We start from the raw sequence: 22,442 nt of genomic DNA, 5'->3' as shown, positions 1-22,442 counted from the left end.
TCCCAGCACAAATGGCTTTTGAAGCATCTTTAAGTTTGAGCATCAAAATAAGTAGCAGCAATATTGGATAATCAAACTCACGAGGCAAAATGAATATCTACAGTCCCATGAGGATTGCAATAAAGAGTTAACAAATGGAGAAGTAGGCAGCCATTTTGAGAGAATTCCAATTAATAAGTATAGAAAAATTGAGGAGAGGGGACTGGAGAGATGGCTCAGAGGTTAAGAGCATTGCCTGCTCTTCCAAAGGTCCTGAATTCAATTTCCAGCAACCACATGGTGGCTCACAACCATCTGTAATGAGGTCTGGTGCCCTCTTCTGGCCTGCAGGCATACACACACACAGAATATTGTATACATAATAAATAAATAAATATCTTTAAAAAAAAACAGCCACACATATAAAAAAATAAAAAATTTAAAAAAAAAGAAAAAATGAGGAGATACAAAATCCCTCCCAGGACAGCATGGTGGTTGTTGAAAGCAAGGTGTGCCAACAAACCATTCATAGGAAAGAGATGAGAGAAATAGCATGATCTTAATCTATCTCCCTCAGGCTATGTGTTAATGACCACATAAAATTATTCACTGTACAATGGATAAATTCAGCAGGAATCCCGCCAATCAAATGATTGTCACCAGCGAGAGGACAGAGACTCTGGTCCACATTCCAACCTCTCCAGCTTGAGGAGTTTCCCTGGTAACTTAAAGGGCCCTCAGCTCAGGCCAAACAGGATTCATGGCTGTGATGCTGTAAGGAATTTCAGGACTCACCAGTTTAGGCAAGTAACGCTGATGGTATTATTATCGGTGTTTTTAATGCAGGCTTAAGCATGTGGATTAAAGGAAGGAGAGGCACTCAGAAGAAAGTAACACACGCTCAAGTAGGGGTGTGTGCTCTTCAGGAGAGCACAGGGAAAGGAAGACATTGCCCAGCATGCATACAGGGTCCTCAAGGGAGAGAAGCAATTAATTATCCCAGAATTAGCCATTTGTACCATTTGAGTGGCTCTCAGGTTACCTCCCAAAAGGCCAATAAGAAGCCCCTTCTTTCCTTCATATCTTGAAGAGACACACGAGGTGGCTCCAAAATGTTGGCAAAGGCTAAGACCTTCAGATCTCCAGGCAGAGGACATTATGTCCCCAGGTATCCTGCCTTAGCATCACTAGTAAGAGACATGGTGCCACCATGTACAGTTTGGTAGGAGATGCTCATAGGGCTTACAATATCTGTGGTCCCTTTCCCAGGATTAGCATCAAGCTAATCACAGGGAAATATCCCATAAGTTCAATGCTTGGGGAACTCTACATAGTGCCTGAGCACCGAGCAGTACTGTCCTGCAGAGACCGAAGGCAGGGTGGGCAAGGGTGCTGAAATCCTGAACCGGCTCTCGGAGGAGATAGAGGCTATTAGCAGAGCCACATGAGGTCTCACTGAAGTCTGGAGTTTAATGGAGAGTCCCACTGATGCTAATGTCTCAGTTTTGGCAATCAGATCACAGTTATGCAAAACCTCAGCACAGAACAGATAGGCGAAGGGCAAATGGACTCTATGCACTACTCTGGCAGCTTTTGTGCAAATCTAAAATTGTTTTAAACAGATAGGTTGTTGAATGAAAAAAATCATCTCATGTATGGATTTTAAAACAAACAAAACAAACTCTTTAGGATATTTTTCTATTCATACAGTCAGGGTAGAGGAGGTGTGTGTGTGTGTGTGTGTGTGTGTTGCATGATCTCACAGGTGCCACCATGTTTGTCGAGGATAGAGGACAAACTCAGCTGCCATTCTTCTGGTGTCTTCCACTTTATTTTTTTTTTTTTTTTGAGACACAGGCTCTCACTGGCCTGGAGCACACCAAGCAGGTGAGGCTGGATAGTAAGGAAGCCCTGGGCATCCATGGTCTCTGCTCTTCAGTCCTGGGATTGCAAGCTTGTGCCAGAACACCTATGTCCCCTCGTGGGTTCTGAGGCTCCAACTTGGGTCCTCATGCTTACCAGCAGGTATTTTACTGGCTAAGCCATTCACCCAGCCCAAGAGGACACTGGCTGAGCTATCCACCCCAGCCCAAGGCGACACTGACTGAGCTATCTATCCATCTATATCACGAGGGGTTTGCAATGTTCCATTTTTTAAAAAAGTATTTTGTAGGTAATCTGAATAATCAGGGGGATATCATAATATTGAAGTGCCCAGGAGGGATACTTCAACTCAGGGGTTCAGAAAAGTCTACCTCAAAATGTGACGTCTTCGTGTAGAAAAGACGGCAGAAGCAAAGTCATTTTTTCCTTGCCCTCCCCCCATGAAGGGCTCTTCAGAGAATTCTTGACCTTCGTGTAAAGTAGACCATAGAGCTTTCAGCCCAGAGGAAGGAAACAGCCTCCCCTCCGGGCACAGAGATGACAGGACAAGCTGAAGAAAGCCAGGGAATCTACCCGACTCATCAACAGTAGGCCATACCTTTTGTCTAATATTGCTTCACAACTGTCTGCGTCATCAAAATCAGCCTGAAAACACATTTCCCTGTCCCCTGGAGTCTCGGAACTTTCTAGACATACTCCTGTGTTTGGGGAGAACCCAGGGTGTCTGCTACTCAGGAAACAGTTGAAGATTGACAGTGGCTATGTGCCTGGGTGGCTGACTCTTCAGCCGGCCTGCCCCAGAGCCCTTTAGAGAAAAACACCTCTGCCCATGGGACCCTGCATTTCCTACTGAGTACCCTCTTCTGCAAGACATTAGCTGACTACCTCAGAAGCCTGTGGTATCACCACTGCATCTGGGGAGCATGGGGCACCCAAAGCCAGCTGCCTAGCCTGCACAGGAGAGCAAGCCACTGGGCTCTCCTGAGCCCCCACCCTGACTCTTAGATGGCACCATGATGTCTCAGAGCAATCCACCCCAAGGAGACAGCAGGCCAAGGAAACAGTCAGTGTCAGGCAAGAGTTAGCCAGGCTGTGGCAAAGGTGGAGGCAGCTGTGAGCGGCCAGGAGGAGGCACGCTGCAGTTTCATGCTTCACTGGGCGTGAGGCACACAGGTGGCGTTCCGTGCCATACCTGCCCCCTGTAAGTGTCAGGTTCTACTCAGGGGACTATTGCCGAGTCAGAACCGTCCCTGTCGCTTCTGCTGGCAGCTTTCATGTTCACTAGCTAATAATTCTAGCAGAATCAACTCTCCGGTATTCACGATACCTTTGAGATGTCCTTCACATTATGGATGAGGTATTAATTTAGTTCCATGACGGTGATCACCCTGACTCATTGCTCCACTAATTAATAAGAAATGACGGCTAACAGAGAGTTGTAAACTCGGTAATGTGCTAAGTATGACCGGAAATAAGATTATTGGGTAGAATTTAAATGCTTAGCCCATTATTATCGCAAATAATTTGCAAAGGAAAATGAGATTAAAAATACTCATCATGATTTAGTTTAGAAAGCAATGATAACAGGGATCTCCTGCGATTTATGGTGCATTGGCTCCCGGTCTGGAGACGGCATGACTTAGGGTCTGTTGTACACAGAACAATAGATTCTGATGCTGTCACTGGGGCAGCGCACCGTTAATTCTCTCCAGCTTTCTGAACTCTGATGGTTATGAAGTCTGACCAGGGAGGAGGGGTGGGGGTTGGCAATCAAGCCCCTCCCCGAGGATGGGATGCTAGCCTCCTTGGCAATGAGTGTGCATGGACCGTTTGCTAATTGCCCCTTTCATTTGACTTGCAATGCATGTTTTGAATCAAACTCCTTTTTCCTCAAGGTTTATTTTTAATGTATGTATGTCTAAATGTATGTGTCATGCGTGACGGTGCCTGTGGAGGCCAGAGGTGTTGGAACCTTAGAGCTAGAGTTACAGGAGGTTGTGAGCCACCTGCTGTGGGTCTTGGGGAACCAAATTCAGGTTCTCTGAAAGAACAGTATGTGTTCCTCACCGCTGAGCCATCTCTTAGCCTCAAATCAAATTCGTAAACTGCCAAGGGAAAGTCTTTTGGTTTGTCAATGAACTGGTTTATACTGAATACACCCCATGCTCTGGATGTGGCAGCAAGACCTAAAGATGCAAATGGGGACTGAGACATCACTGCCTCCTCTTAAGGAGCAGGTGGGTACACGAAGGAGCTGGAGAAACCTTTAGTGAGCTGGGCAGAGTCAAGGTACAGTAAGTGAGCCCGCAGGACTGACTCCTGGGGCTATCATGGCTAAACAGGAAGACAAAGGGTTAACAATGTGGGCTCTTCAGGCTGGCAGATATCGGTTCAAATCCTGCTTTGGTCCCTTACCAGCTCCTGGATTTTGACTGGCCAGCTGATGCAGGTCTGTGGCTTCCTTAGTAAAATATTGGAACCAGCGTTATACTTCAGATTATCCCCCGAGTTGATGAATTAAACCGTGTGTTTATTCTAAGCTCAGGGCTGGCTTGGGGTGTGTGCACAGGAAATAGAAACCATCCCTTAGGGAAGAGGCAGCAGTTTCCAGGTCAATGAAGGAAGGAAGAAGTGCAACCTCCACGCTGAGGGCAGGGAGGGTGTCTGTAGGGTCAGCTCTCTGGCAAGATTCTCTGCATGGCTGAAATAAATCTGTGTGGGTGGAGAGACAGGACCAGAGAAGCCAGACCTGGGGGGGGGGGGGGCTATGAGTTCTGCTTTCAGAGCTTTCGGAAGCCCTTGGGCTGTGTCAGATAAGGGTCAGGACTGGGGTGAGATCTACCAGCTCAGGGGTAGCTGAAAAGGAAAACAACCAGGGTGGGAGGAGGGGCTTGAGGCTAAGGCAGGGACAGGCTCATGGGAGGAGGGGCTTGCTGCTCTGCTGGCTTTCAGCCAGGAGTAAATCCCGCCCCCATCTGCCTCCAGGGTCATTTCTACATCTACCACTTTCCTTAGTGGTTTTCGAATATGAATATGAGACTAAACTTCTTCCCAAAGAGTCTATTTACTCAGTATTTTAGGGGCTACTAGGAATTTTCTTGTTGCTGAATGACCATGCAGGGTTACTGGGGTCCATGGGATAGAACGAGACAGCCAGACCTCCAGTAAGGCTGGTGGAAGAGGATGACCAACATCACCCCACACTTTACATCTGCAGCTTGGGGATTCATGGATTGCTCAGCTTTCTGCCTCTCAAAATTTAGCCCCACCCCAAGCCCCACATTCCTCTCTGGCACCATGCAGAAGGCTGCTGACCCATGGAGTTGCTCCCATCCCGGCTGCTGGTCTAACTATTAGAGTCAGTGCAAGCCTTTGTCCCTCTGGGCTTCAGTTTTCCTGGCAACAAGGAAGTGACAATCACACTGTCCTAAGAAGCCCACGAATGCTGTATTTAGATTGGAAAGCAGAGGGATTGTATCTCAGTCTAGAGAGGTCATCAAACCTCTTATTTGTCAGGAGATCTCTGGTTGTAGAGGGATCTTATACAAGAGCCCTTTCTACAGGTCTGGGAGGGTCTTCCTTTGGCTAAGTGAGGAGGGAGTGTCCTTACCCCAGGAATGGAAAGATTCCTCCAACTTCAGGTGAAAAACTAAGGATAGATATTTCAGAAAAGCTCAAGAGGCTGAATGCCCTGACAGGTGCGTGAACATTTTCTCCACAGGCACCACTAACCTGGCCTTCACAGATAAACTCTGATCAAGTGTGATCCAGGCCCTGAAGTGAGACCCAGGCTCATTCATCGTTCATCACCTCCCTAGCACCCCACATTGGTTAGCGAGATGAACAAAAGTCTCTGTGATTAATTTAACGGATGACCTCTTTTGAAGGTGCCTATGGCGTCTTGGTCTAAAGCAGTTGATTGTGAAAATGAGCAGCTGCTGAGGTCTGGTGTCATGGTGAGAGCTGTGGGAACCTGGAGAAGCCAGAGCAGGGCTAGTTCTCTGAGCAGCCTGTGATAGTCTCCATGTAGCTGGCAGCCTTATGTGTGGAGTTGTCAGTGGGGCAGAAATGAGACCCGGCTCGTACTGAAGATCACTTGTGTCCTTCCCTTCCAGGACCCAGCTCCCCTCTGTGCCCGTGGGTCCCCCATTTTCAGACTAGTGAATACTTCCCCTCTGTAACCTCAGGATGGTGCTGAGCTCATTACTAGTGGGCTCATCACTGATTCTCAAGACCAGTGCTGATGCCACCAGCATTTTATAGACCTGAGAGCTGAAACCTCTGAGATACACTGCCTGCTCTTCCAAAGGTCCTGAGTTCAATTCCCAGCAACCACATAGTGGCTCACAACCATCTGTAATGGGGTCTGGTGCCCTCTTCTGGCCTGCAGGCATACACACAGACAATATTGTATACATAATAAATATTGTTTTTTAAAAAAAGCACCTGCTGTGTGAAGAAGAGTAAGCACCCCCTGCCAGGCACCCTGGGGCTCCAGGCATGGCATCAGACACACAGGACTGCCCATGCGGAGGTCACCTTCTGGGGCATTCAGCCAGCTCGGGGGCCACTGCCACACAAACCAGGCCAAACTGTTATTAACCTTGTGATACAATGCATCTTAACTTTTGCAGCTTAGGGTGCGTGTGTGGTGTTGGGGTCCTTACTACTCTTCAGCTACTTTCAAAATGAAGTTAAATCACAATGGTCCAGTTAGAGAAAGACAGACTTATAGGTTGGTTTTTTTTTTCTTTTAATTCTCTGAGGAAGATATCATTTCCAAAAGGCATTTGATCCTTAGGCGAGGACTGTAGAAAATGCCATTTCATAGTCACACGCAAGGGACGCCCCATGCTCATAGTCTGATGTGGGTTAGGTGAGTGAGCAGCCGAGATAGCAGAGCTGAGTCCTATTCTGTGACTCTTCCGCCAAAAATCTTGATATCTTTGAAGGTAACTGCAAAATAATGCCTGGGAGAATATCAACGACCTGTATGTCTTACATCATGATCTTATCAGTAAGATTAATGCTATACGATCATCTTTCCTCGGCACCGTGTGCAGGGCGCTGGCCTCACTATCATACTCTCCTCAGCCAGCTTGTTTGGTTGTTGTTGTCTCCTGTGCACTTTACAGAAGGGAAGCCAGGCTCAACGTCACACAGGTGGGAACTGGGTCCGCATACCTTGACAATAAAGGGTGGGGATAGGCATGAGTCTGTGTTTTCCTCTGTCTTCTCACTGTGGTGGCTAGTACTAATGACTAACTTGAAAGGGTCTAGACGAACCTAGCAGACAGACCTCTTGGCTTATCGGCGAGGGAGTTTTGAGATTGGTTTGTTGTGACGGGAAGACACACCCTGAATGTGGTTCGCATTGTCCTACAGGTTGGTCCCTGAACTGAGCCCCTGAGTCCATCTCTACTTCCGGTGGATACAAGGTGACCAGAGGCCTCAGGCTCCTGTCTCCATGACTCCCTGCCAGCATGTGCTGTACCTCCAAACTGTGAGCTAAGATAACCCTTGCTTGCTTAGGTTGCTGTTGTTGGGATTTTGCCACAACGATGGGAAGACATCTTCCTACTCTTCCCTCAACAGCCATGACTAAGAGGAGAGGCTCCCAGGAGCACCCATCCCTGCCCACTGGTGCCACCTGACACTCCACTCTCTGAGACATAACCTGGGCAGGACGCTTCTGAACAGTCTTTGCTCAGAGCAGCTTGGTCAGACAATGGCCAAACCTTTTCAGTGACAGCTGAGGAGCCGAAGTCCAGAGCTGGAGGCAACACATGGCTTGTTGGCATTATCTTAATTCCCTTGTTAATATCATTCTATAGATTGGCTCCATCCTAGCGAACATGATGTCATGAGAAACTGCCTGGGCGTAAGAGAAATGACAGGTTAACTTGCCTTTCGTTTGTTTTCCATAATAAATGATATAGTTCCTTGAACACTTGAAGCCATTAACATTTTAATTTATTCATGCTTTTTCTTCCTGGCATCCTAATGGTGATATTACATGATGATATCAGCTTTGACAGTGGCACCTTGCATATCTTTTGTTAGACTGTTGGCTGGAGGAGCCGGCTTGCTTTGCTATGCCGTTCTACCTTTTTCTTGCACCTCAACAGTTAAACAGAGAAACAATGCCAATGACGTCAATGATCAGGAGCTGGATAAGGACCCAAGCTAGCGTGCCTCGCAAGGCATCCTTCCAGACAGCTGGCATACACTGGTTTACTTACTCCAGCCATGACACTCTGTGGTGGGTTCTATTATCAATGCACCCACATCTATAGTCGAAGAGGCTGAGACACAGGGCAATGAGGTGACTTGCTCAACATTGCTTTAGGCTCATCCATGCTGGGCTTGGACCTTGCAGTCTGGACGTGGTGTGGGGTGCTTGCATGCCCAAGGTTTCTCTGTCCGTGCCTTTTCTTCTCTTCTGTGACTGACTCTTACATACCAACAAGGAGCCCATTGTGCTGGATTGTTGTGTTAGTAAGGAAAATGTGGCACCGTGGTAACAGACATGCTACGGCTTGAATGCAGACTCCGCAGTGAACCTTGGAGTTTAATCGTTACATTTGCGGGTCTGGGGGGAGGGTGACCAGGCATGAGGGTGCATAACTATAATCCCAGTACTCAGGAAGCTGAGGTAGGAGTATGGGGAGTTTGAGACCAGACTGAGTTACATAGGGAGACCCTGTACCTTCTAGAAAGCAAGAGGAAAAGACCAGGGAGGATACTTGTGACGAGGCTGGGTCTGGTCACAAGGGCGCAGTCCTTCTGAACAAATGACAGAATTTTGGATCCTTGGATGGTCTTGAAGTGGGTCTTTTACAAGAGCCGCTTTCTGTCTCTTGTCTATGCCCCTCTCGTAATGTTTATTGTCTGGTTTTGCGTCACTATGACCACAACACCTGACTGGAACACTTAAAGGAGGAAAGATTTATCTCACTTCCTGGATTCAGAAGGTTTGGCCATCATGGCGAGGAGGATGTACCAGAAAAGAACAGCTCCTATCCTGTAGGTTGGGATCAGAGAGAAGGGAACGCTCGGACTCAGGTGGCTTCCTTTTATCTACCTGGACCACAGTCCATGGGCTTGCTCTGTCCTCTTCAGTTAATCCTCTCAGGGAAATACCCTCAAAGACATACTCAGAGAATAACTCAACCCCCTCGGTCATCTTGACAGAGATTAACCTTCACACTGTGTTATGTCCTGGCTGTGACCCATCACAAACCTCTATCTTGAACAGGCCAGCCTCTAGAACCCTGAGTTGAATAAACTCTTACTCTTTGTACACTACCCAGCGTGTGGCATGTTTTAGGAAGAGAGACAAGGCTAACAGATATACGACTAAGTACTTTTCCTCATTCCTCAATCTTGTTGTATATATTCAAAGTATAATTTTTGCCAAAAGACCCAAGACCTTTGAGGCATTTTTAAGTTTAAAATAATGAAAGGATAGGCAAGCATACATTTGCTTAATGTGTATAAATAACATAGCTTTGCATAGGTTTGACCATTTAAAGATTAGGGGTGAATCGTGAGGAGACCATGGGCATTCCTGAAAACTAAGGCACTTTCAGAATTGATTGGCCTCAGTGCTCACATTACACCTGTGTTTTCAAGTAGACTACCTTCCATCACCCAAGCCCTTAAATAGTGCTCAGTGCTTCTTTGTCTGGGCACAGGTCAGGAGGGGACTTCAGGCATCAAGCAGCAGAGATGTATGCTCACTGCCTTTAAAGCGATAGATCTGCGTAATCGTGCCTGTGATTTTGACTCTATGTGCGTGAACCAAGGCTAGAATGTGATAAGCAAAAGAGACTCGGAGGAATATATTAATTTCAGAAAACAAGTCTCCCCATCTAAGGAATTTCCCCCATGAATTCATTTAGAAATTACTGCAACTCTTCCAAATGAAAAAGAAACTCATATTTCTTAATGCCTGTTCATCATTAATATTACACCAATTATTGCATTGCTTTTGGCTGATAAATATTCAGAGGACAAGTGAAGGCCATAAGATGGATTAATTCTCCAGGAGTACAAACAAAAACTTTCAGTATTTTATATCACGTAATTAAATGCGGTTTCTAGTGCCTGGACTTGGGACTTGCTAATTAGTTGCCTGGAGAAGATGACTTAGACGCATTTCGTGCTCGATGCTCAGAACCAGATTCTTTGTAAGCCCTGCATGGCACTGCTGACGAAGAATGCTTGCAGAATCAGTCCTACCTGCAGAAGTCCGGGGGCACCATGCCATAAACATTGATCCTGTCGCAGAGCTCCAGGGCGATTGTCATGGTGAACCAGCCGGTGCTCAGCCAAGTGTTGGAGATCTTCCTGGAAGAAACAACGGTGAAGTCTACACTCTGCTGTAGCAGTTCCCGGGCCATAAACATGCAGGGGCCTTTCTGGAGCAAGGCTGACTACGGAAAGATCACCCCCAAACCTAACGCACATGCACACACCACACACACTCACACACACTCACACGTACACACACACCACACACACATGCACACACTCACACGCACACACATGTCACACACACACACTCACATTCACAAGCACACACATTTACATGCACAGGCACGCACATGCACACACATGCACACACAAACGCGCACACACACTCCTTCTCTCCCTCCCATTTGATAAACATCTGGAGTTTTGCTATTGAAATCTGTTATAGCACAATCATAGATGATGTTGATGCTTAAGGGGTTTCTACATCATTAAAGATAACGATCATTGTTGGAATGTTTAGGTGAGTGTCGTCATAACTCAACTGGGAGATGATAATATTCATGTGGCAATTTGTTATTAGTTAGAATACTTGACTAGGAACTCTCCCTGCGCCCTTAACAAGCTAGATAATGAGCAATATCGTTAAGAATAAGCATAAGATCTTGCTATCTCTCTATCTTTTCATATAGCCAATAATCTACCATCTGTGTATGTATGTATGTATCTAACATTTATCTATCCTCTATTAATATTTACCACCATCATTTATTACTTACCTAACATCACTCTCTTTCATTCTGCCATCTGCCTATCATCATCTATCACTCATCAATCTGTCATCTGTCTATCAAACATTATCATGTACGTATATATGTATGTGTCCACCCATCCATAAGAGGTTGTCCCCACGCACAATAAGAACACCAGCATCGTAACTAAATGTCCTTTCTCAGGAGGAGCACATGCATTTGGGAAAAGTGGAGGAAGAGAGCCAGGGGGATGTTTACAACTAATAGAACATCTACTTTACCTAAGGGCACTCAAAGCCTTCTGAAAATGTCTAAGTCCCAAATCGACAAGTTTAAGGAAATCAGTCTGCGTTTTGCCATCATTAACTTGTCTGTTCAGACATCTGAGTGGGGGCTGGACAGCATGCCAGCCTGAGGAGACCTGTGGAGACACAGCACCAAGGTCTAACTTGAGTCCTGAGAGCGACACGCTGGTCTGCATGCTCCATCGCTGTGGATGTCAATGTCCGTTCTTTGGGGACTGCCGCCGTTCTTTCTTCAATGCCACGGCATGCCTCATTAGCCAGCTCCAAACACCTTATCCCCAAGGTCAGACTGTCTGGCTTTGCCCAGCCACACTCCTGCATGTGAGGGGAATGGCAGAGCTGTGGAAAGGGCTTTCTGGATGTACTGTTGAGCTCCGCACACAGAGAAGGGAGACTGCTAACGGGTTTGCTTTATGTCCCTTCATGCAGGGACAGGGAAATACTTTTAAGAAAGCTTTTGCCTTGTAAAGTGCTTGGCGGACATGGGTGGCTTACAGTTTCAATTCCAAGTTCTTAAGCCTTAAGACGTGTTTGGCTTACAGTTTCAATTTTGAGTTCCTAAGCCTTTAACGTGTTTTCCTCCACCCTTCTGCCTCCTGCCCAGACTTGTTAAAGCTCCTACAGGTGAGGATAACGTGAACCTGACTGTCTCCTGCTTCTCTCGTACTCGGCTGGATGACCTGCGGCAGTGGCTGTTGACCTCTGAGCCCCGCTGTCTTTTCTGCAAAGCAGGTATGGGGTGCTCCATCCTCTGGCCATTTGAGAACTAAGGGTCCAAGTGGGGTGTCCTGACACATGGAGATACCTTCAGCACTGTGTGGTACCCACGAAGAGAGCCCTCTCCACCCTCTGCTGCTGGGGCTGATGGAGGAGGGACAGCAGAAGCCAGGGCAGTGCTTCCAGTTTCTGGAGGCATGAATCCAACTCTTCCCTCTCACCAGGGATGTTGATTCATAGGCTTTAGGAAGCAGAAGGGGAAGAGGAGCAAAAGCCTTGGCTTCAGTGAGAGCCCACGCTCACATCCCTGCCGTCAATGTTCTGGGCAGTTCTTCCCAGACTAGTCTGAGGGATTACTAACCAGGAAATGTGGAGGCCAGGAAGAAAACGACTCTCACTCTTATCCCAGAGGTCCCTGAGAGATCTGGGCACCAAATGACCATGGTCATATCTCCTGCTCTTACATTCCCAGGGATTTCCTAGGAGCAGAAACCCCCTGGAAGCGTCCCTCTGATTCGGGATAGAACACAAACCGTAGCCTCAAATGCAGGAGGATGTGGAGCCGCAAGGCATGGGAAGAAGGCAAAGTCGAGGCTAGAGGAACTGGAGTGAGGCTCTTTTTAAGTACCACTTAAAATTCTCCAGACTTCCCAAATAATAGCTTGGGATCACGCGTCGTAGAAACGCAGCTGCTTTGTTCTGTCTTCCTGAAAGAGTCTGAACTTTTTTTTCTCCAACAAAGGAATATCTACTGTTTTTACAGTTAATCAGCTGTAATGAAGGAATATGAAGAGCTGTCATGTGCTTATTAGTGAAAATTAGCAGATATTCTTTTATATGATGAAGTAACACACGGAGCAGATAATGCTATAGTGCTCACTAAATTACAATTAAAGGCCTTTCTGCTCCACCAGAATCTCATTTATAATCTCAACGGAAATATTCTTCCTGCAGTTATTTCATTTATGCTTCCTTTATGTAATTACTATAATATTGGTTCTGAATCATATTTTCCTAATGTGCCCTTATTCAATTATAAAGTTATTTTCAAGTGTAGTTACTCTCTACTATCAAAGAGCACGATTTGGCCATCTCTGTCATCTGCCGTGCTTCTTAACTGCAAATTGTCCATGAGTCATTCTCCTCTCCTCTTTTAAGGGAAACATTTTCTATAAATCAAAGTCTACCGACTTGGCCCATTGCTTAAAAAGATTTTAGCTTGGACTGATATCCCAGTGATGAGTTTGGATTGCTTAGAAATTAAACTCTTGATGCCTCTTCAACATACACTCCTGTTCTGTTGGATTTTTTAGCTTACATGGAAAGAATACTTTTCAACCCAAACGCTCTGGGTTTCAGTCGAATGGGAATCTATTCTGGAAGGTTTTTTTCTGTCTCCCAGTTTAGGACTAAGAACATAAAAGAAGAGTGCATCAATATAAGGCTGTCTTTTAAAAGACAGGCTCCTGAGCTAAGAGACACAGCTCCTTCGGAATGATCGGTGTGCTTTGGTGGGCTACAGGGTCACAGGTGAGACTCCGCCAGCCGGGGTAGGGTGAGTGCTAACTGAGCTGCTTCTGCAGAAAGAGGCCAGAGAGCTCGGCTGCGAAGGCCAGAAGAGGACACCAGATCTTACTACAGATGGTTGTGAGCCATCATGTGGTTTCTGGAATTGAACTCAGAACCTCTGGAACAGCAGGCAGTACTCTTAACTGCTGAGCTATCTCTCCAGCCCCTGCAAAGACTTCTTATGGTCGGGACCAACATAGATGTACTTACTAAGCGGGTTTTCACTGGTCAGGCTTTAGGGAAGGGTAGGATAAGTTCCTTGGGGATCCCAAGTGACCAAAAGGTGAGATAGTACAATCTCTAGGCTACCCACAGCATGTGGTCCCTTAAGGAGCCAGCCATGGGCAGTTATCCTCATGAACCCTGTACCGGGGCTGTAGGAAGACTTAAATTTAATGAACAATCGTTAAACAAAAAGAGAATGAATTTTCTACGAAACAGACAGTTTAAGCTTATTTTTGAAATTTCTAAGCAGCAACCTTTAATTGTAAAATCTATTGCTTGTCCCTTTTTTTTTTTTTTAATAAAATATGTTCTTGGTTAAAGAACTTTTTAACATGCAGGACTGTCTCCCCTGTTGCTGGGTCACTCTGCAGTCCAGGCTGGCCTTGAACTCACAGAGCTCCACCTGCCTCTGCCTACTGAGTGCTGAGTGCACCACCACCACCTGGTTATTTATCCAGTCTTAATGAGCACTTTGGAAAGCATTGCCCTGAACCACAGTTTGTCTCCTGCCGTACAAGTTACAGCTCCACTTTCTTCCTGTCACTGCTTGGTAAATGTCTAGGGCTATGGGTTTGGAGGGTGCCATCTTGTCTTTGAGTCTCTCCAGAGGCAGAGGCAAGATGCAGTGTTAAGTGAGTCGTGGGTTTTCAGTGAATAACAGTTGACAGCATGGTTGTGCGTCTTTGAAAGAGAAAAACAATCTCACCTCTCTCTCTCTCTCTCTCTCTCTCTCTCTCTCTCTCTCTCTCTCTCTCTCTCTCTTTCTCTGTGTGTGTGTGTGTGTGTGAATGTTTGTGAACTCCAGAGGTCAGCCTATCTTTCTTCAGGGGCTGTCCACTTTGTCTTGTGTCTCCCTGGTCTGGAATTCATCAAGCAGGCTATGGTTGCTAACACCGGGCCCCAGTCATTTACCTGTCTTCCAGTGCTGGGATTCTAAGCATGACCCACCATGCCCTCCAACCCCCCTTTTTTTGTGTGTGGATACAGGGGATCCACACTCAGGTTCTCATTCTAGTGCAGCGAGCACTTTGTACACTGAGTCCCCGTACTGCCCACTTCCGGAAATGAAACTACTGTGTCCTGCTTTTTTCTAATGTGGACCACGGACCACTTAGCCTTTTTTTTTTTTTTTTCTAAAATAAGGACCTGGTCATAAATTACTCAATGATTGTCACTGTGCACCGTGTCGTCCTGCATGGTACACTCAGCTTGAACAGTCTGTTACTAGGGCGACCCAACATGTGGGTCCCAGTGAGGTTGATGACATGAACACGAGGCTCACAACACAGACCCTCAGACAGAGCTTGGCTTTTAGTGAACCTGTCCACAACACACATCCTCTCTACCCCTGCCTCCCTCCGTCCTGAGCCCCGTACCTGTCCACAACACACATCCTCTCTACCCCTGCCTCCCTCCGTCCTGAGCCCCGTACCTGTCCACAACACACATCCTCTCTACCCCTGCCTCCCTCTGTCCTGAGCCCCGTACCTGTCTTTGCCGGTCTCCTGCTTGAAGAGCTCATCAAACTGCAGCATCTTGTGGCGTGTGATCATGAAGGCCTTCAGCCGGGGCAGCACCTGGCTGAGGAGCTGCAGGTTGTTGTACACCTGGCCCTTGCCATCCCGCCGCATGTAGCTGCTGGGGCCCCAGAAGATGAACACGGTGCCCTGGCTCACGTTGAGCAGGTCGTGGCGGTTGCGGAGGATCCTCTGGATGCTGGAGTGTGCGATGACCCGCAGGCTGGTGCGGTTGCCCACATCGAGCCCGTAGCCTCGGGTGGGGGCGTCATTCATGCGGATAACACACTCTGTCCGATCGATCTGGGGGCCCTGCTGACTGTGCAGCAGGTGCCCTGAGCTGGTTACCAGGGCGCAGTCGGTACAGTGCATTTTCAGGGGCTGCAAGGCAGAGGGAGGAGAAAGATGGGGTCAGGCAGAGGCATCGCCTTTCTTGGCATCACCAGGTTACATCCCTGTCTTCAGATGTCTCCTCCCTTATTTTATTCACCCCTCATCCTCCCCACCCCCTTGTGGAAGATCATATCTGGGCCCATTGCAGCTGCATGAATCCTTGCGCTTCCTTCTAAACTGCAGCGGCTAGGCAGAAGGGTGGTGTTGATCTGTCTGTCACTGGCTCAGGGCTTAGATCCCTGTGTGAACATGTGACCCGGTAAGGTGGCCACTGGTGACGGGAAGAAGTCATACTTTCAGAGCTACACCTTTCTAAATCCAAAGTTGGCCCCAAGTCGAAGCAAAGAGTCTTCCGCAAATTGCTGTGGCTCGGGTCTGGCGCCCTTCTCCATCCTGTTGCAAAGCTAAACTTTTATCACGGCTCTCGGATGCTGTGGACGCATGGCCCTCAACAAAATGCCGCTTAAGAATCAGATGGCGATGACAGGAAGATTCAATGCTGTCATTTTGACATGGAGAACTGACTATTTGATCTTGTTTTAAGGTTTGGAGGAGGGCAGACACTGGCCTACCCCATTTTTTCTGATGTGAATAAAATCTTGCTAAGCATTTATCAGCCTCAGCCTTGGACCTGACTCTGGAACTGCAGAGCTTGGGTTCTTTCCTGCAAACACACCCCACGATGGCCTGCATGGAAAGCCAGCCAGGGGCCACGCTCCCGACAGTGCTCAGTCGAGCATCTGGAGCCAGTGACTTCCTTTCTGAACACCCAAGAGCCAACAAATTAAACATCTCCTGCCCGTGTTTAATGGGAACGATCTCTTACGTGTTCTAAGAAGACAATGAGATTAGAGCCGGAGCCCAAAGTCGGGAAGTCCAAAAGAAAAAGAAAACGGCAAATAGGATGTTTATTTTGAGACAAGCACCTCTGGGTCCCGGGATAATGGACTACTGTGCTTGGAAACAAAATCCAAAAAGGCAGGTGGACAATCAGCTACCGAGCAGGCGGTGGAAACCAACCGGAGAGGTGCTTTTAAGAAGGAGGAAATCACAGAGGTAGAAAGTGGTCTTCAGTGTTGATCACCAGCACCAAAACAGCTTCCCCGAAGAAAAGAGACAGTAGGCATGGGGAAGCAGAGGACTTGACTTGACTTCTAAGGGCTGATGACAGTGGAGAACAAGACACACGGAATGGACCCTAACACTTACTGCAGTGACTGACCCAGTGTCGTCAGCTTGTCTGGGCGTGAGAGTTGGAAATCCTGCATTTTGGGAAACCCCTTAGTCCTGGGAAAGTGAGTGTTCTTAGTGAAGAATCACCATTGGTGGAAAGGTCCCTGGACCGTTTTATGGCAATGAGGAACTTCTGCAGGTAGAGGGGCTGTTTGGACTGGGGCTGGGTGGGGTGGGGGAGTCAGGAGATGGAGTCTGTGTCTGATCTCAGAACAAGCACCCTAACCTCCTTACATTTTTTAAGACCAAAAGGAATAAGTTAGGTAGTTGTAGCCCTGTGATGCTGGTTCCTGCACCCATTTCTTCACTCTGACATTCATTTGAGGACCTTTAATGAATACTTCATATGCCCCGAGGAACCATACAACTCAGAACATTTTCTTCATTAGGTTACTTTATTGGCTTTTTTACCTTTATGTTTTTTATTAGCATGTATTAATCATATGTAATAGTAGGTTTCACTATGAAATTTTCATGCATGTATATAATGTATACTTAATAATATCAGCCCTAAATTAGCTTCCTTTGCCTCCTTTCCACTGATTCTTTACTCTTCCTAACCTTTCTACGTGTGTGTGTGTGTGAGTGAGAGAGAGAGAGAGAGAGAGAGAGAGAGAGAGAGAGAGAGAGAGCGCAAAGAGTTTCTTCAGGGTTGCTTACAGGAGCCTGGGTACTTAACCAGGTAGCTACACCACTGAGAAAAGTCTTTTCTGCCCTCAATAATTAAATAATTAACTCCCTACAGATCCTCAAGAGAGCAGGGGCCTCGAGACCTTCCCTTCCTCCACGGCTGGGTGTGGACTGTTCATCGTCTCAGAGCTGCTGTTAGCTCTGTGATGTAACCCCACATCATGGGTGGCAGAGAGGGACCCACAATGCTAATCCTTCCTCTGGCTCCATGGTGTGGGCCCCAGATCCAATCAGAAATTGACTGGTGATCCCCATAACGATCTTGTCACTACTGAATCAGTGGCACATCTTGTCTGAATGGTCACTCTAGCATTGCAGAGGACAGCTAAGTAAGACTATTGATGATTCTCCCTGGTGGCCTGAACTTTCTGTCAATACGAGGGCTCTCCAGCAGAGCGGATGCTTCGGGTCCAGTTCCAGATAGATCTTTCTGCATTCGCCAATGAAAACATGGGTGTCTTCAGGAATAAGGTCTGACCGTCTGGTTCTGGGGCAGCCAACCTCACTGTCACTTGCTCATATTGCTTCAAGGGCTTCAGGGGTCTCCCTGACAACACCTTGTCTGGAGGTAGCCCACCCAGCACTCTGTCAGATTACGTCAAAGTTCACTTCAGTGGACCCTCAGTCCACATCGGCTGAACTTTCCATGCTGGTTTTGAATTTCCAGCCACTTTATTGACTGTGACTGGGGGCCCTGCAGAGGGTCCCAGCAGCTCATTTTCCCTGTAATTATTCTGTTAACTCCTCACAGCTGAGGCCGACTGACAGCTGAAACACCAGTCATCCAGGGGCACTCCAAGGACCTTGGTCTTATTTTCATCTCCCTACGGAAGATCTTTTCAGGGACGGAGAAGGCTTCTGGACAGACCTGCCTTGCATATCCTCTGTGATCGCCAGACACAACCAGAACCCACCAGACTGCCGTCCCTTCTCTCCCCTGCCCACCAGCTCCTGGCCGGCACTAACACCCTCTCTTCAAGCTGAGTTCATGTGCTGCATGGTGCAACAAGGGAAGTCTGAGTTCTGCCTTCCGTGTCCATTGCTGAGGAGCCAGTGAGAGCAGCGCTGGTCTTCTACAGGTGATGTTACACTTCCAGCAGTTGAGAAGACCGTGTACAGAAGGTGGGACCACTTCCAAAGAGGAGACGGAGTCTGGTTCCTGCATTTGGAAGGACCAATGATGTCTTGGAGTCAGAATGGCTGAAAATCACACAAATCGTGTGACCCTCTTTCTTCCTGAGGGAGCTGGGCAGAGCAGGCACAGGTGCTGAGTTGGTTCCTGGTGCAGTGTCTGTGTAATGGGATGTGGGGTGGACAGGCCGCTAGGCAGAGCATGGGAAGACCAACTTTGGGTTCTGCTTGGGAGACAAAGTGCTGCAGACGATGGAGGCGGGGACGGGGGCTCTGAATGGAGCTTTTACCTAGAGAGACAGCTTGTCTGGATTCTTCCTCACGATATTCAGCCTTAGAGTCCATTTGCTCCGCAGCTGTGTGGTTTTGTAGACAGTACGGCCACCCACATCAAGTCACTCCGATCTCGGCTGTCTCCCATGCTGATCTTTAAAAAGCGGTTAACCGGTCTGGGAAGCAGCTGAGATGAAGCGATTGTCCAGGACATACACAGCCCTGCACGAAATCCCGAGCACCAGATAAAGCACTCAGCATGGCTGTGCCTGTCAGTAATGTCTTCACTTGGGCTGTAGAGAAAAGTTCAAGGGCGTCCCCGGCTACAGAGTGAGTCTAGGTCAAGCTGGGCTGGATGCTGACTAGAGAAAGTGAAGGCTGAGTGAGAGATTGCCAGCTTCTCATTTTCTCTGTCCTGTGAATGCACAGGAGCAGAAGGTATAAAGGTGCCCAACCAGCAACTTGCCAGTGAGTGTGAGTGTCTTGGTTCTGACGTACAGTAGGAAGGGGACTGGCGAAGACACCTGTCTTCACGGGAGAGGACAGTGGCGTCATCATGGCTAGAGCTCAGGGCACTGTCCGAAATTAATGGCTGGCTGGAATAATGTCCCAGGACGCAGTAAGGGCCATTAAGCCCAGCCAGTTATTAATCCCCAGTAAGAGCTTGATGCCAAGGTCATTAGAGCTGGCATCGGGTGAAAAATGCCCAGAAAAATCCACAGCACATCAGGTGTTCCGGGAGAATGAGTCCTCAGAGACCCGGAGCAGTGGCTCACCTTCCACCACCCCACACAGGGGGTAAGCAAGGTGCCCGGGAGCTTGTGGGAGGCAGGTGGCCAGCAGGCTGTCCAGGGGAACATGTGTGTGTACATACATGTGCAACTCATTATATTTTTGCTGCCCCCTTACACTCTGTCACTTTGCAAGCATTTCCTATGGCCCTAGAGCCCAGGAGAAGGTGTGCACCCTTCAGTGCGGCCCCAGGTGGTTTTAGAGAATTTAGATTAATCCTTCTATCACGTTCCTGGCCTCTTTCTCAACATAAAACATCCGATAAAATGCACGCATGCACACTCACACGGGACAGGGGAGCATGACAGCTTCTATCATGGCTAACCCCTTCACACGGTGGTGACAGGAACAATTCCTACTTGAGGAAGCAAGCTAAGAAATCAAGGTCTGATTTTTGTCACAGCCGGAGGAGCAAAAGCAGGCGGAATTCTCTCCTGTGACCCAGCGATGCCTCGGGAGTGTTTCTTAAGAGAAGAGGCCAGGCCAAGCCGAATTAGAGCTGACGCCTAAAATACCCGGTGATGTCCTTGCACACAGTTGCAGCCAGCAGCCCCATGGCTTCCCTTCTTAAAACGCTGATTTATTCGGCAGGGGGAAAGGTGCCTCAGAATGTGATGCCCATTAGCTCAGTAATGACACTGGCCTTGCGCTGGGGGAGGGAGCCTGTTGGTCTGGAGCAAACAGATATATTAAATGGCTTCAGGTGTTTCAAGACACTCTGGCCTTGCAATCTGATGTTTTCCTGTAATTACCAGGCTGTTATTAGCTGTCAATCTTGGTCCAGGAGCCTTGGTGAAAGCCACACTGATTATTTAATGTGAGTCACCAGGAAAATGTGACTCTCAAGAAGTGGCTTTCCCTGCTGCCCAGTGACAGGCCCACCTACTACTCTCTCTGGAGCCACAGGGCTTCAGCAGTCTCTTTCAGGCAGCTTCTCGCTTCACCCATAACTTCCGGTATTGTTCCCACCCCTTGCCTGGGTGAGGATAGTCAGGCTCCGTGGCAGAAGGCAGGACTGAGCCATGTCTAAAAATCAGGTTTTTAATGTTGCTGGCTTCCAGCCTACTTCTTGTACTTCTCAGGTAAGTATTACCGGGCAAGATGCTCAGCCTTTCAAGGCCCATTCTTCATCCATAACATGAACACGGGGAAGCCCATCTCCAAGAGGAAGCGTGCTGTCTCAATTCACAGTGCACCTGCCCCTACTCGTCCCCTAATTCTGGGCTCATTCTTGATATTTGTCCTGCAGCCTACAGTGTATGTATTCCTGCCGGGTCTGTCTCCTCCACCTCCTCCCTCCCCATCTCATCACGCCTCCTGCCTTCATACGTCACCCGCACCTCACGTTTGTGTCAGTGGTACTCTTAGCTCTGAGTTGATGGCGTCTCTCATTCCGCCTCAACTACAAGTTCCTGGAGTCATCTTCAACACGCAACTCAAGTTCTGTCTTGCGTCTGCTGAGCCTTCTGGGGGCTTCCAGTTGATCTCTGTGCTGCGGCCCAGCATCTGCAGCTCGCTCTTCGTCTGTCCCCCAGCGTTCTTCTGTACAGCCACTCCACTGCCCTCTCCCGCTGCTGTCTGTCTGACATGTATTGCGTTGGCTGTTCCTGCTCTCCGTGTGGCCGTTCTTTAAGCCCTTCAGGAGTAGCCTCGCATGCTAAAAACTCCTTCCTGCTTTCCCATTTCACCAGCCACCTGTCCCACCTGTCACTTTCTCCCATGACCCAGATTTTACTTTATTTTTATAAACTGGTCTGTCACTCTAAAGTATTCCTAATAATAGGTTTGTGTGCCTTCTGTCTTTCCCATATTCTGGGATGTAAAAGGAGAGGCATGATCTTACAGTTTCTCTAGCACCGCATGTTCAGCAGAGGTGATCAACAAATGCTTTTGAACAATAGGCATGTAGACACTTACATGGGGCGTGGCCTGACTTGGGGCGTGGCCTGAAGAATGCCCGTGGGTGTGCTTGCTGTATTTGAGTGTCACCGTTCGGCAGGTGACCAGTCCCAGAGACTTGCTGACTTGGGGCGTGGCCTGAAGAATGCCCCTGGGTGTGCTTGCTGTGCTTTGAGTGTCACCGTTCGGCAGGTGACCAGTCCCAGAGACTTGCTGACTTGGGAAGCTGATCTTATTTTCTCAAGTGCAACACTGGAGTTCAGTACATGTTTCATAACCGTAAACAGCACTGAATTACCTTCAAGGGGAGGCCTGGGAAAGCCCATAATTTCTTTTTAATTTAATTGCATTTTAATGAGCTTTTAACAGTCTTATTAAGATATAATTTGTATGCCATAAAATTTACCCATTTTGTTTTATTACCATTTTAATATGGGGGTCTCCTGTAGCCCAGGCTGGCCTCAAACTCACTATGTAACCAGAGATGGCTTTGAACCTTTGATCCTGTCCCCACCTCTTTTTTTTTAATTAATTTATTTATTTATTAAAGATTTCTGTCTCTTCCCCACCGCCGCCTCCCCTTTCCCTCTCCCTCCCTCGTCCCCCTCCCTCGTCAGCCCAAAAAGCAATCAGGGTTCTCTGCCCTGCGGGAAGTCCAAGGACCACCCACCTCCATCCAGGTCTAGTAAGGTGAGCATTCACGAAACTGCCTAGGCTCCCACGAAACCAATAGGTCCAGTAGAATCAAAAACCCGTTGCCATTGTTCTTGAGGTCTCAGTAGTCCTCCTTGTCCGCTATGTTCAGCGAGACCGGTTTTGACCCAGGC

At 47.9% G+C, this 22,442-nt stretch overlaps 1 protein-coding gene across 1 annotated transcript in view; it reads right to left on the bottom strand.

Annotated features, from left to right (window-relative positions):
* Positions 1–22,442, bottom strand: part of St6galnac5 (ST6 N-acetylgalactosaminide alpha-2,6-sialyltransferase 5) — a 134,213-nt gene that overhangs the window by 5,124 nt on the left and 106,647 nt on the right. The window contains exons 3-4 of the mRNA XM_050149545.1: positions 15,176–15,585; positions 10,108–10,215 (exon numbers count right to left, since the gene is read on the bottom strand). Coding sequence (XP_050005502.1) covers positions 10,108–10,215; positions 15,176–15,585 — 518 coding nt within the window. The remainder of the gene's footprint in view (positions 1–10,107; positions 10,216–15,175; positions 15,586–22,442) is intronic.

The sequence above is a fragment of the Alexandromys fortis genome, unplaced genomic scaffold, assembly GCF_014885135.2.
Source record: "Alexandromys fortis isolate MF-2015 unplaced genomic scaffold, M_Fortis_MF-2015_v1.1 scaffold_68, whole genome shotgun sequence".
In the NCBI taxonomy this organism is placed as follows: Eukaryota; Metazoa; Chordata; class Mammalia; order Rodentia; family Cricetidae; genus Alexandromys; species Alexandromys fortis.
The sequence above is the reverse complement of the archived record's forward strand: the minus strand, read 5'-3'. Positions and strand labels throughout refer to the sequence as shown.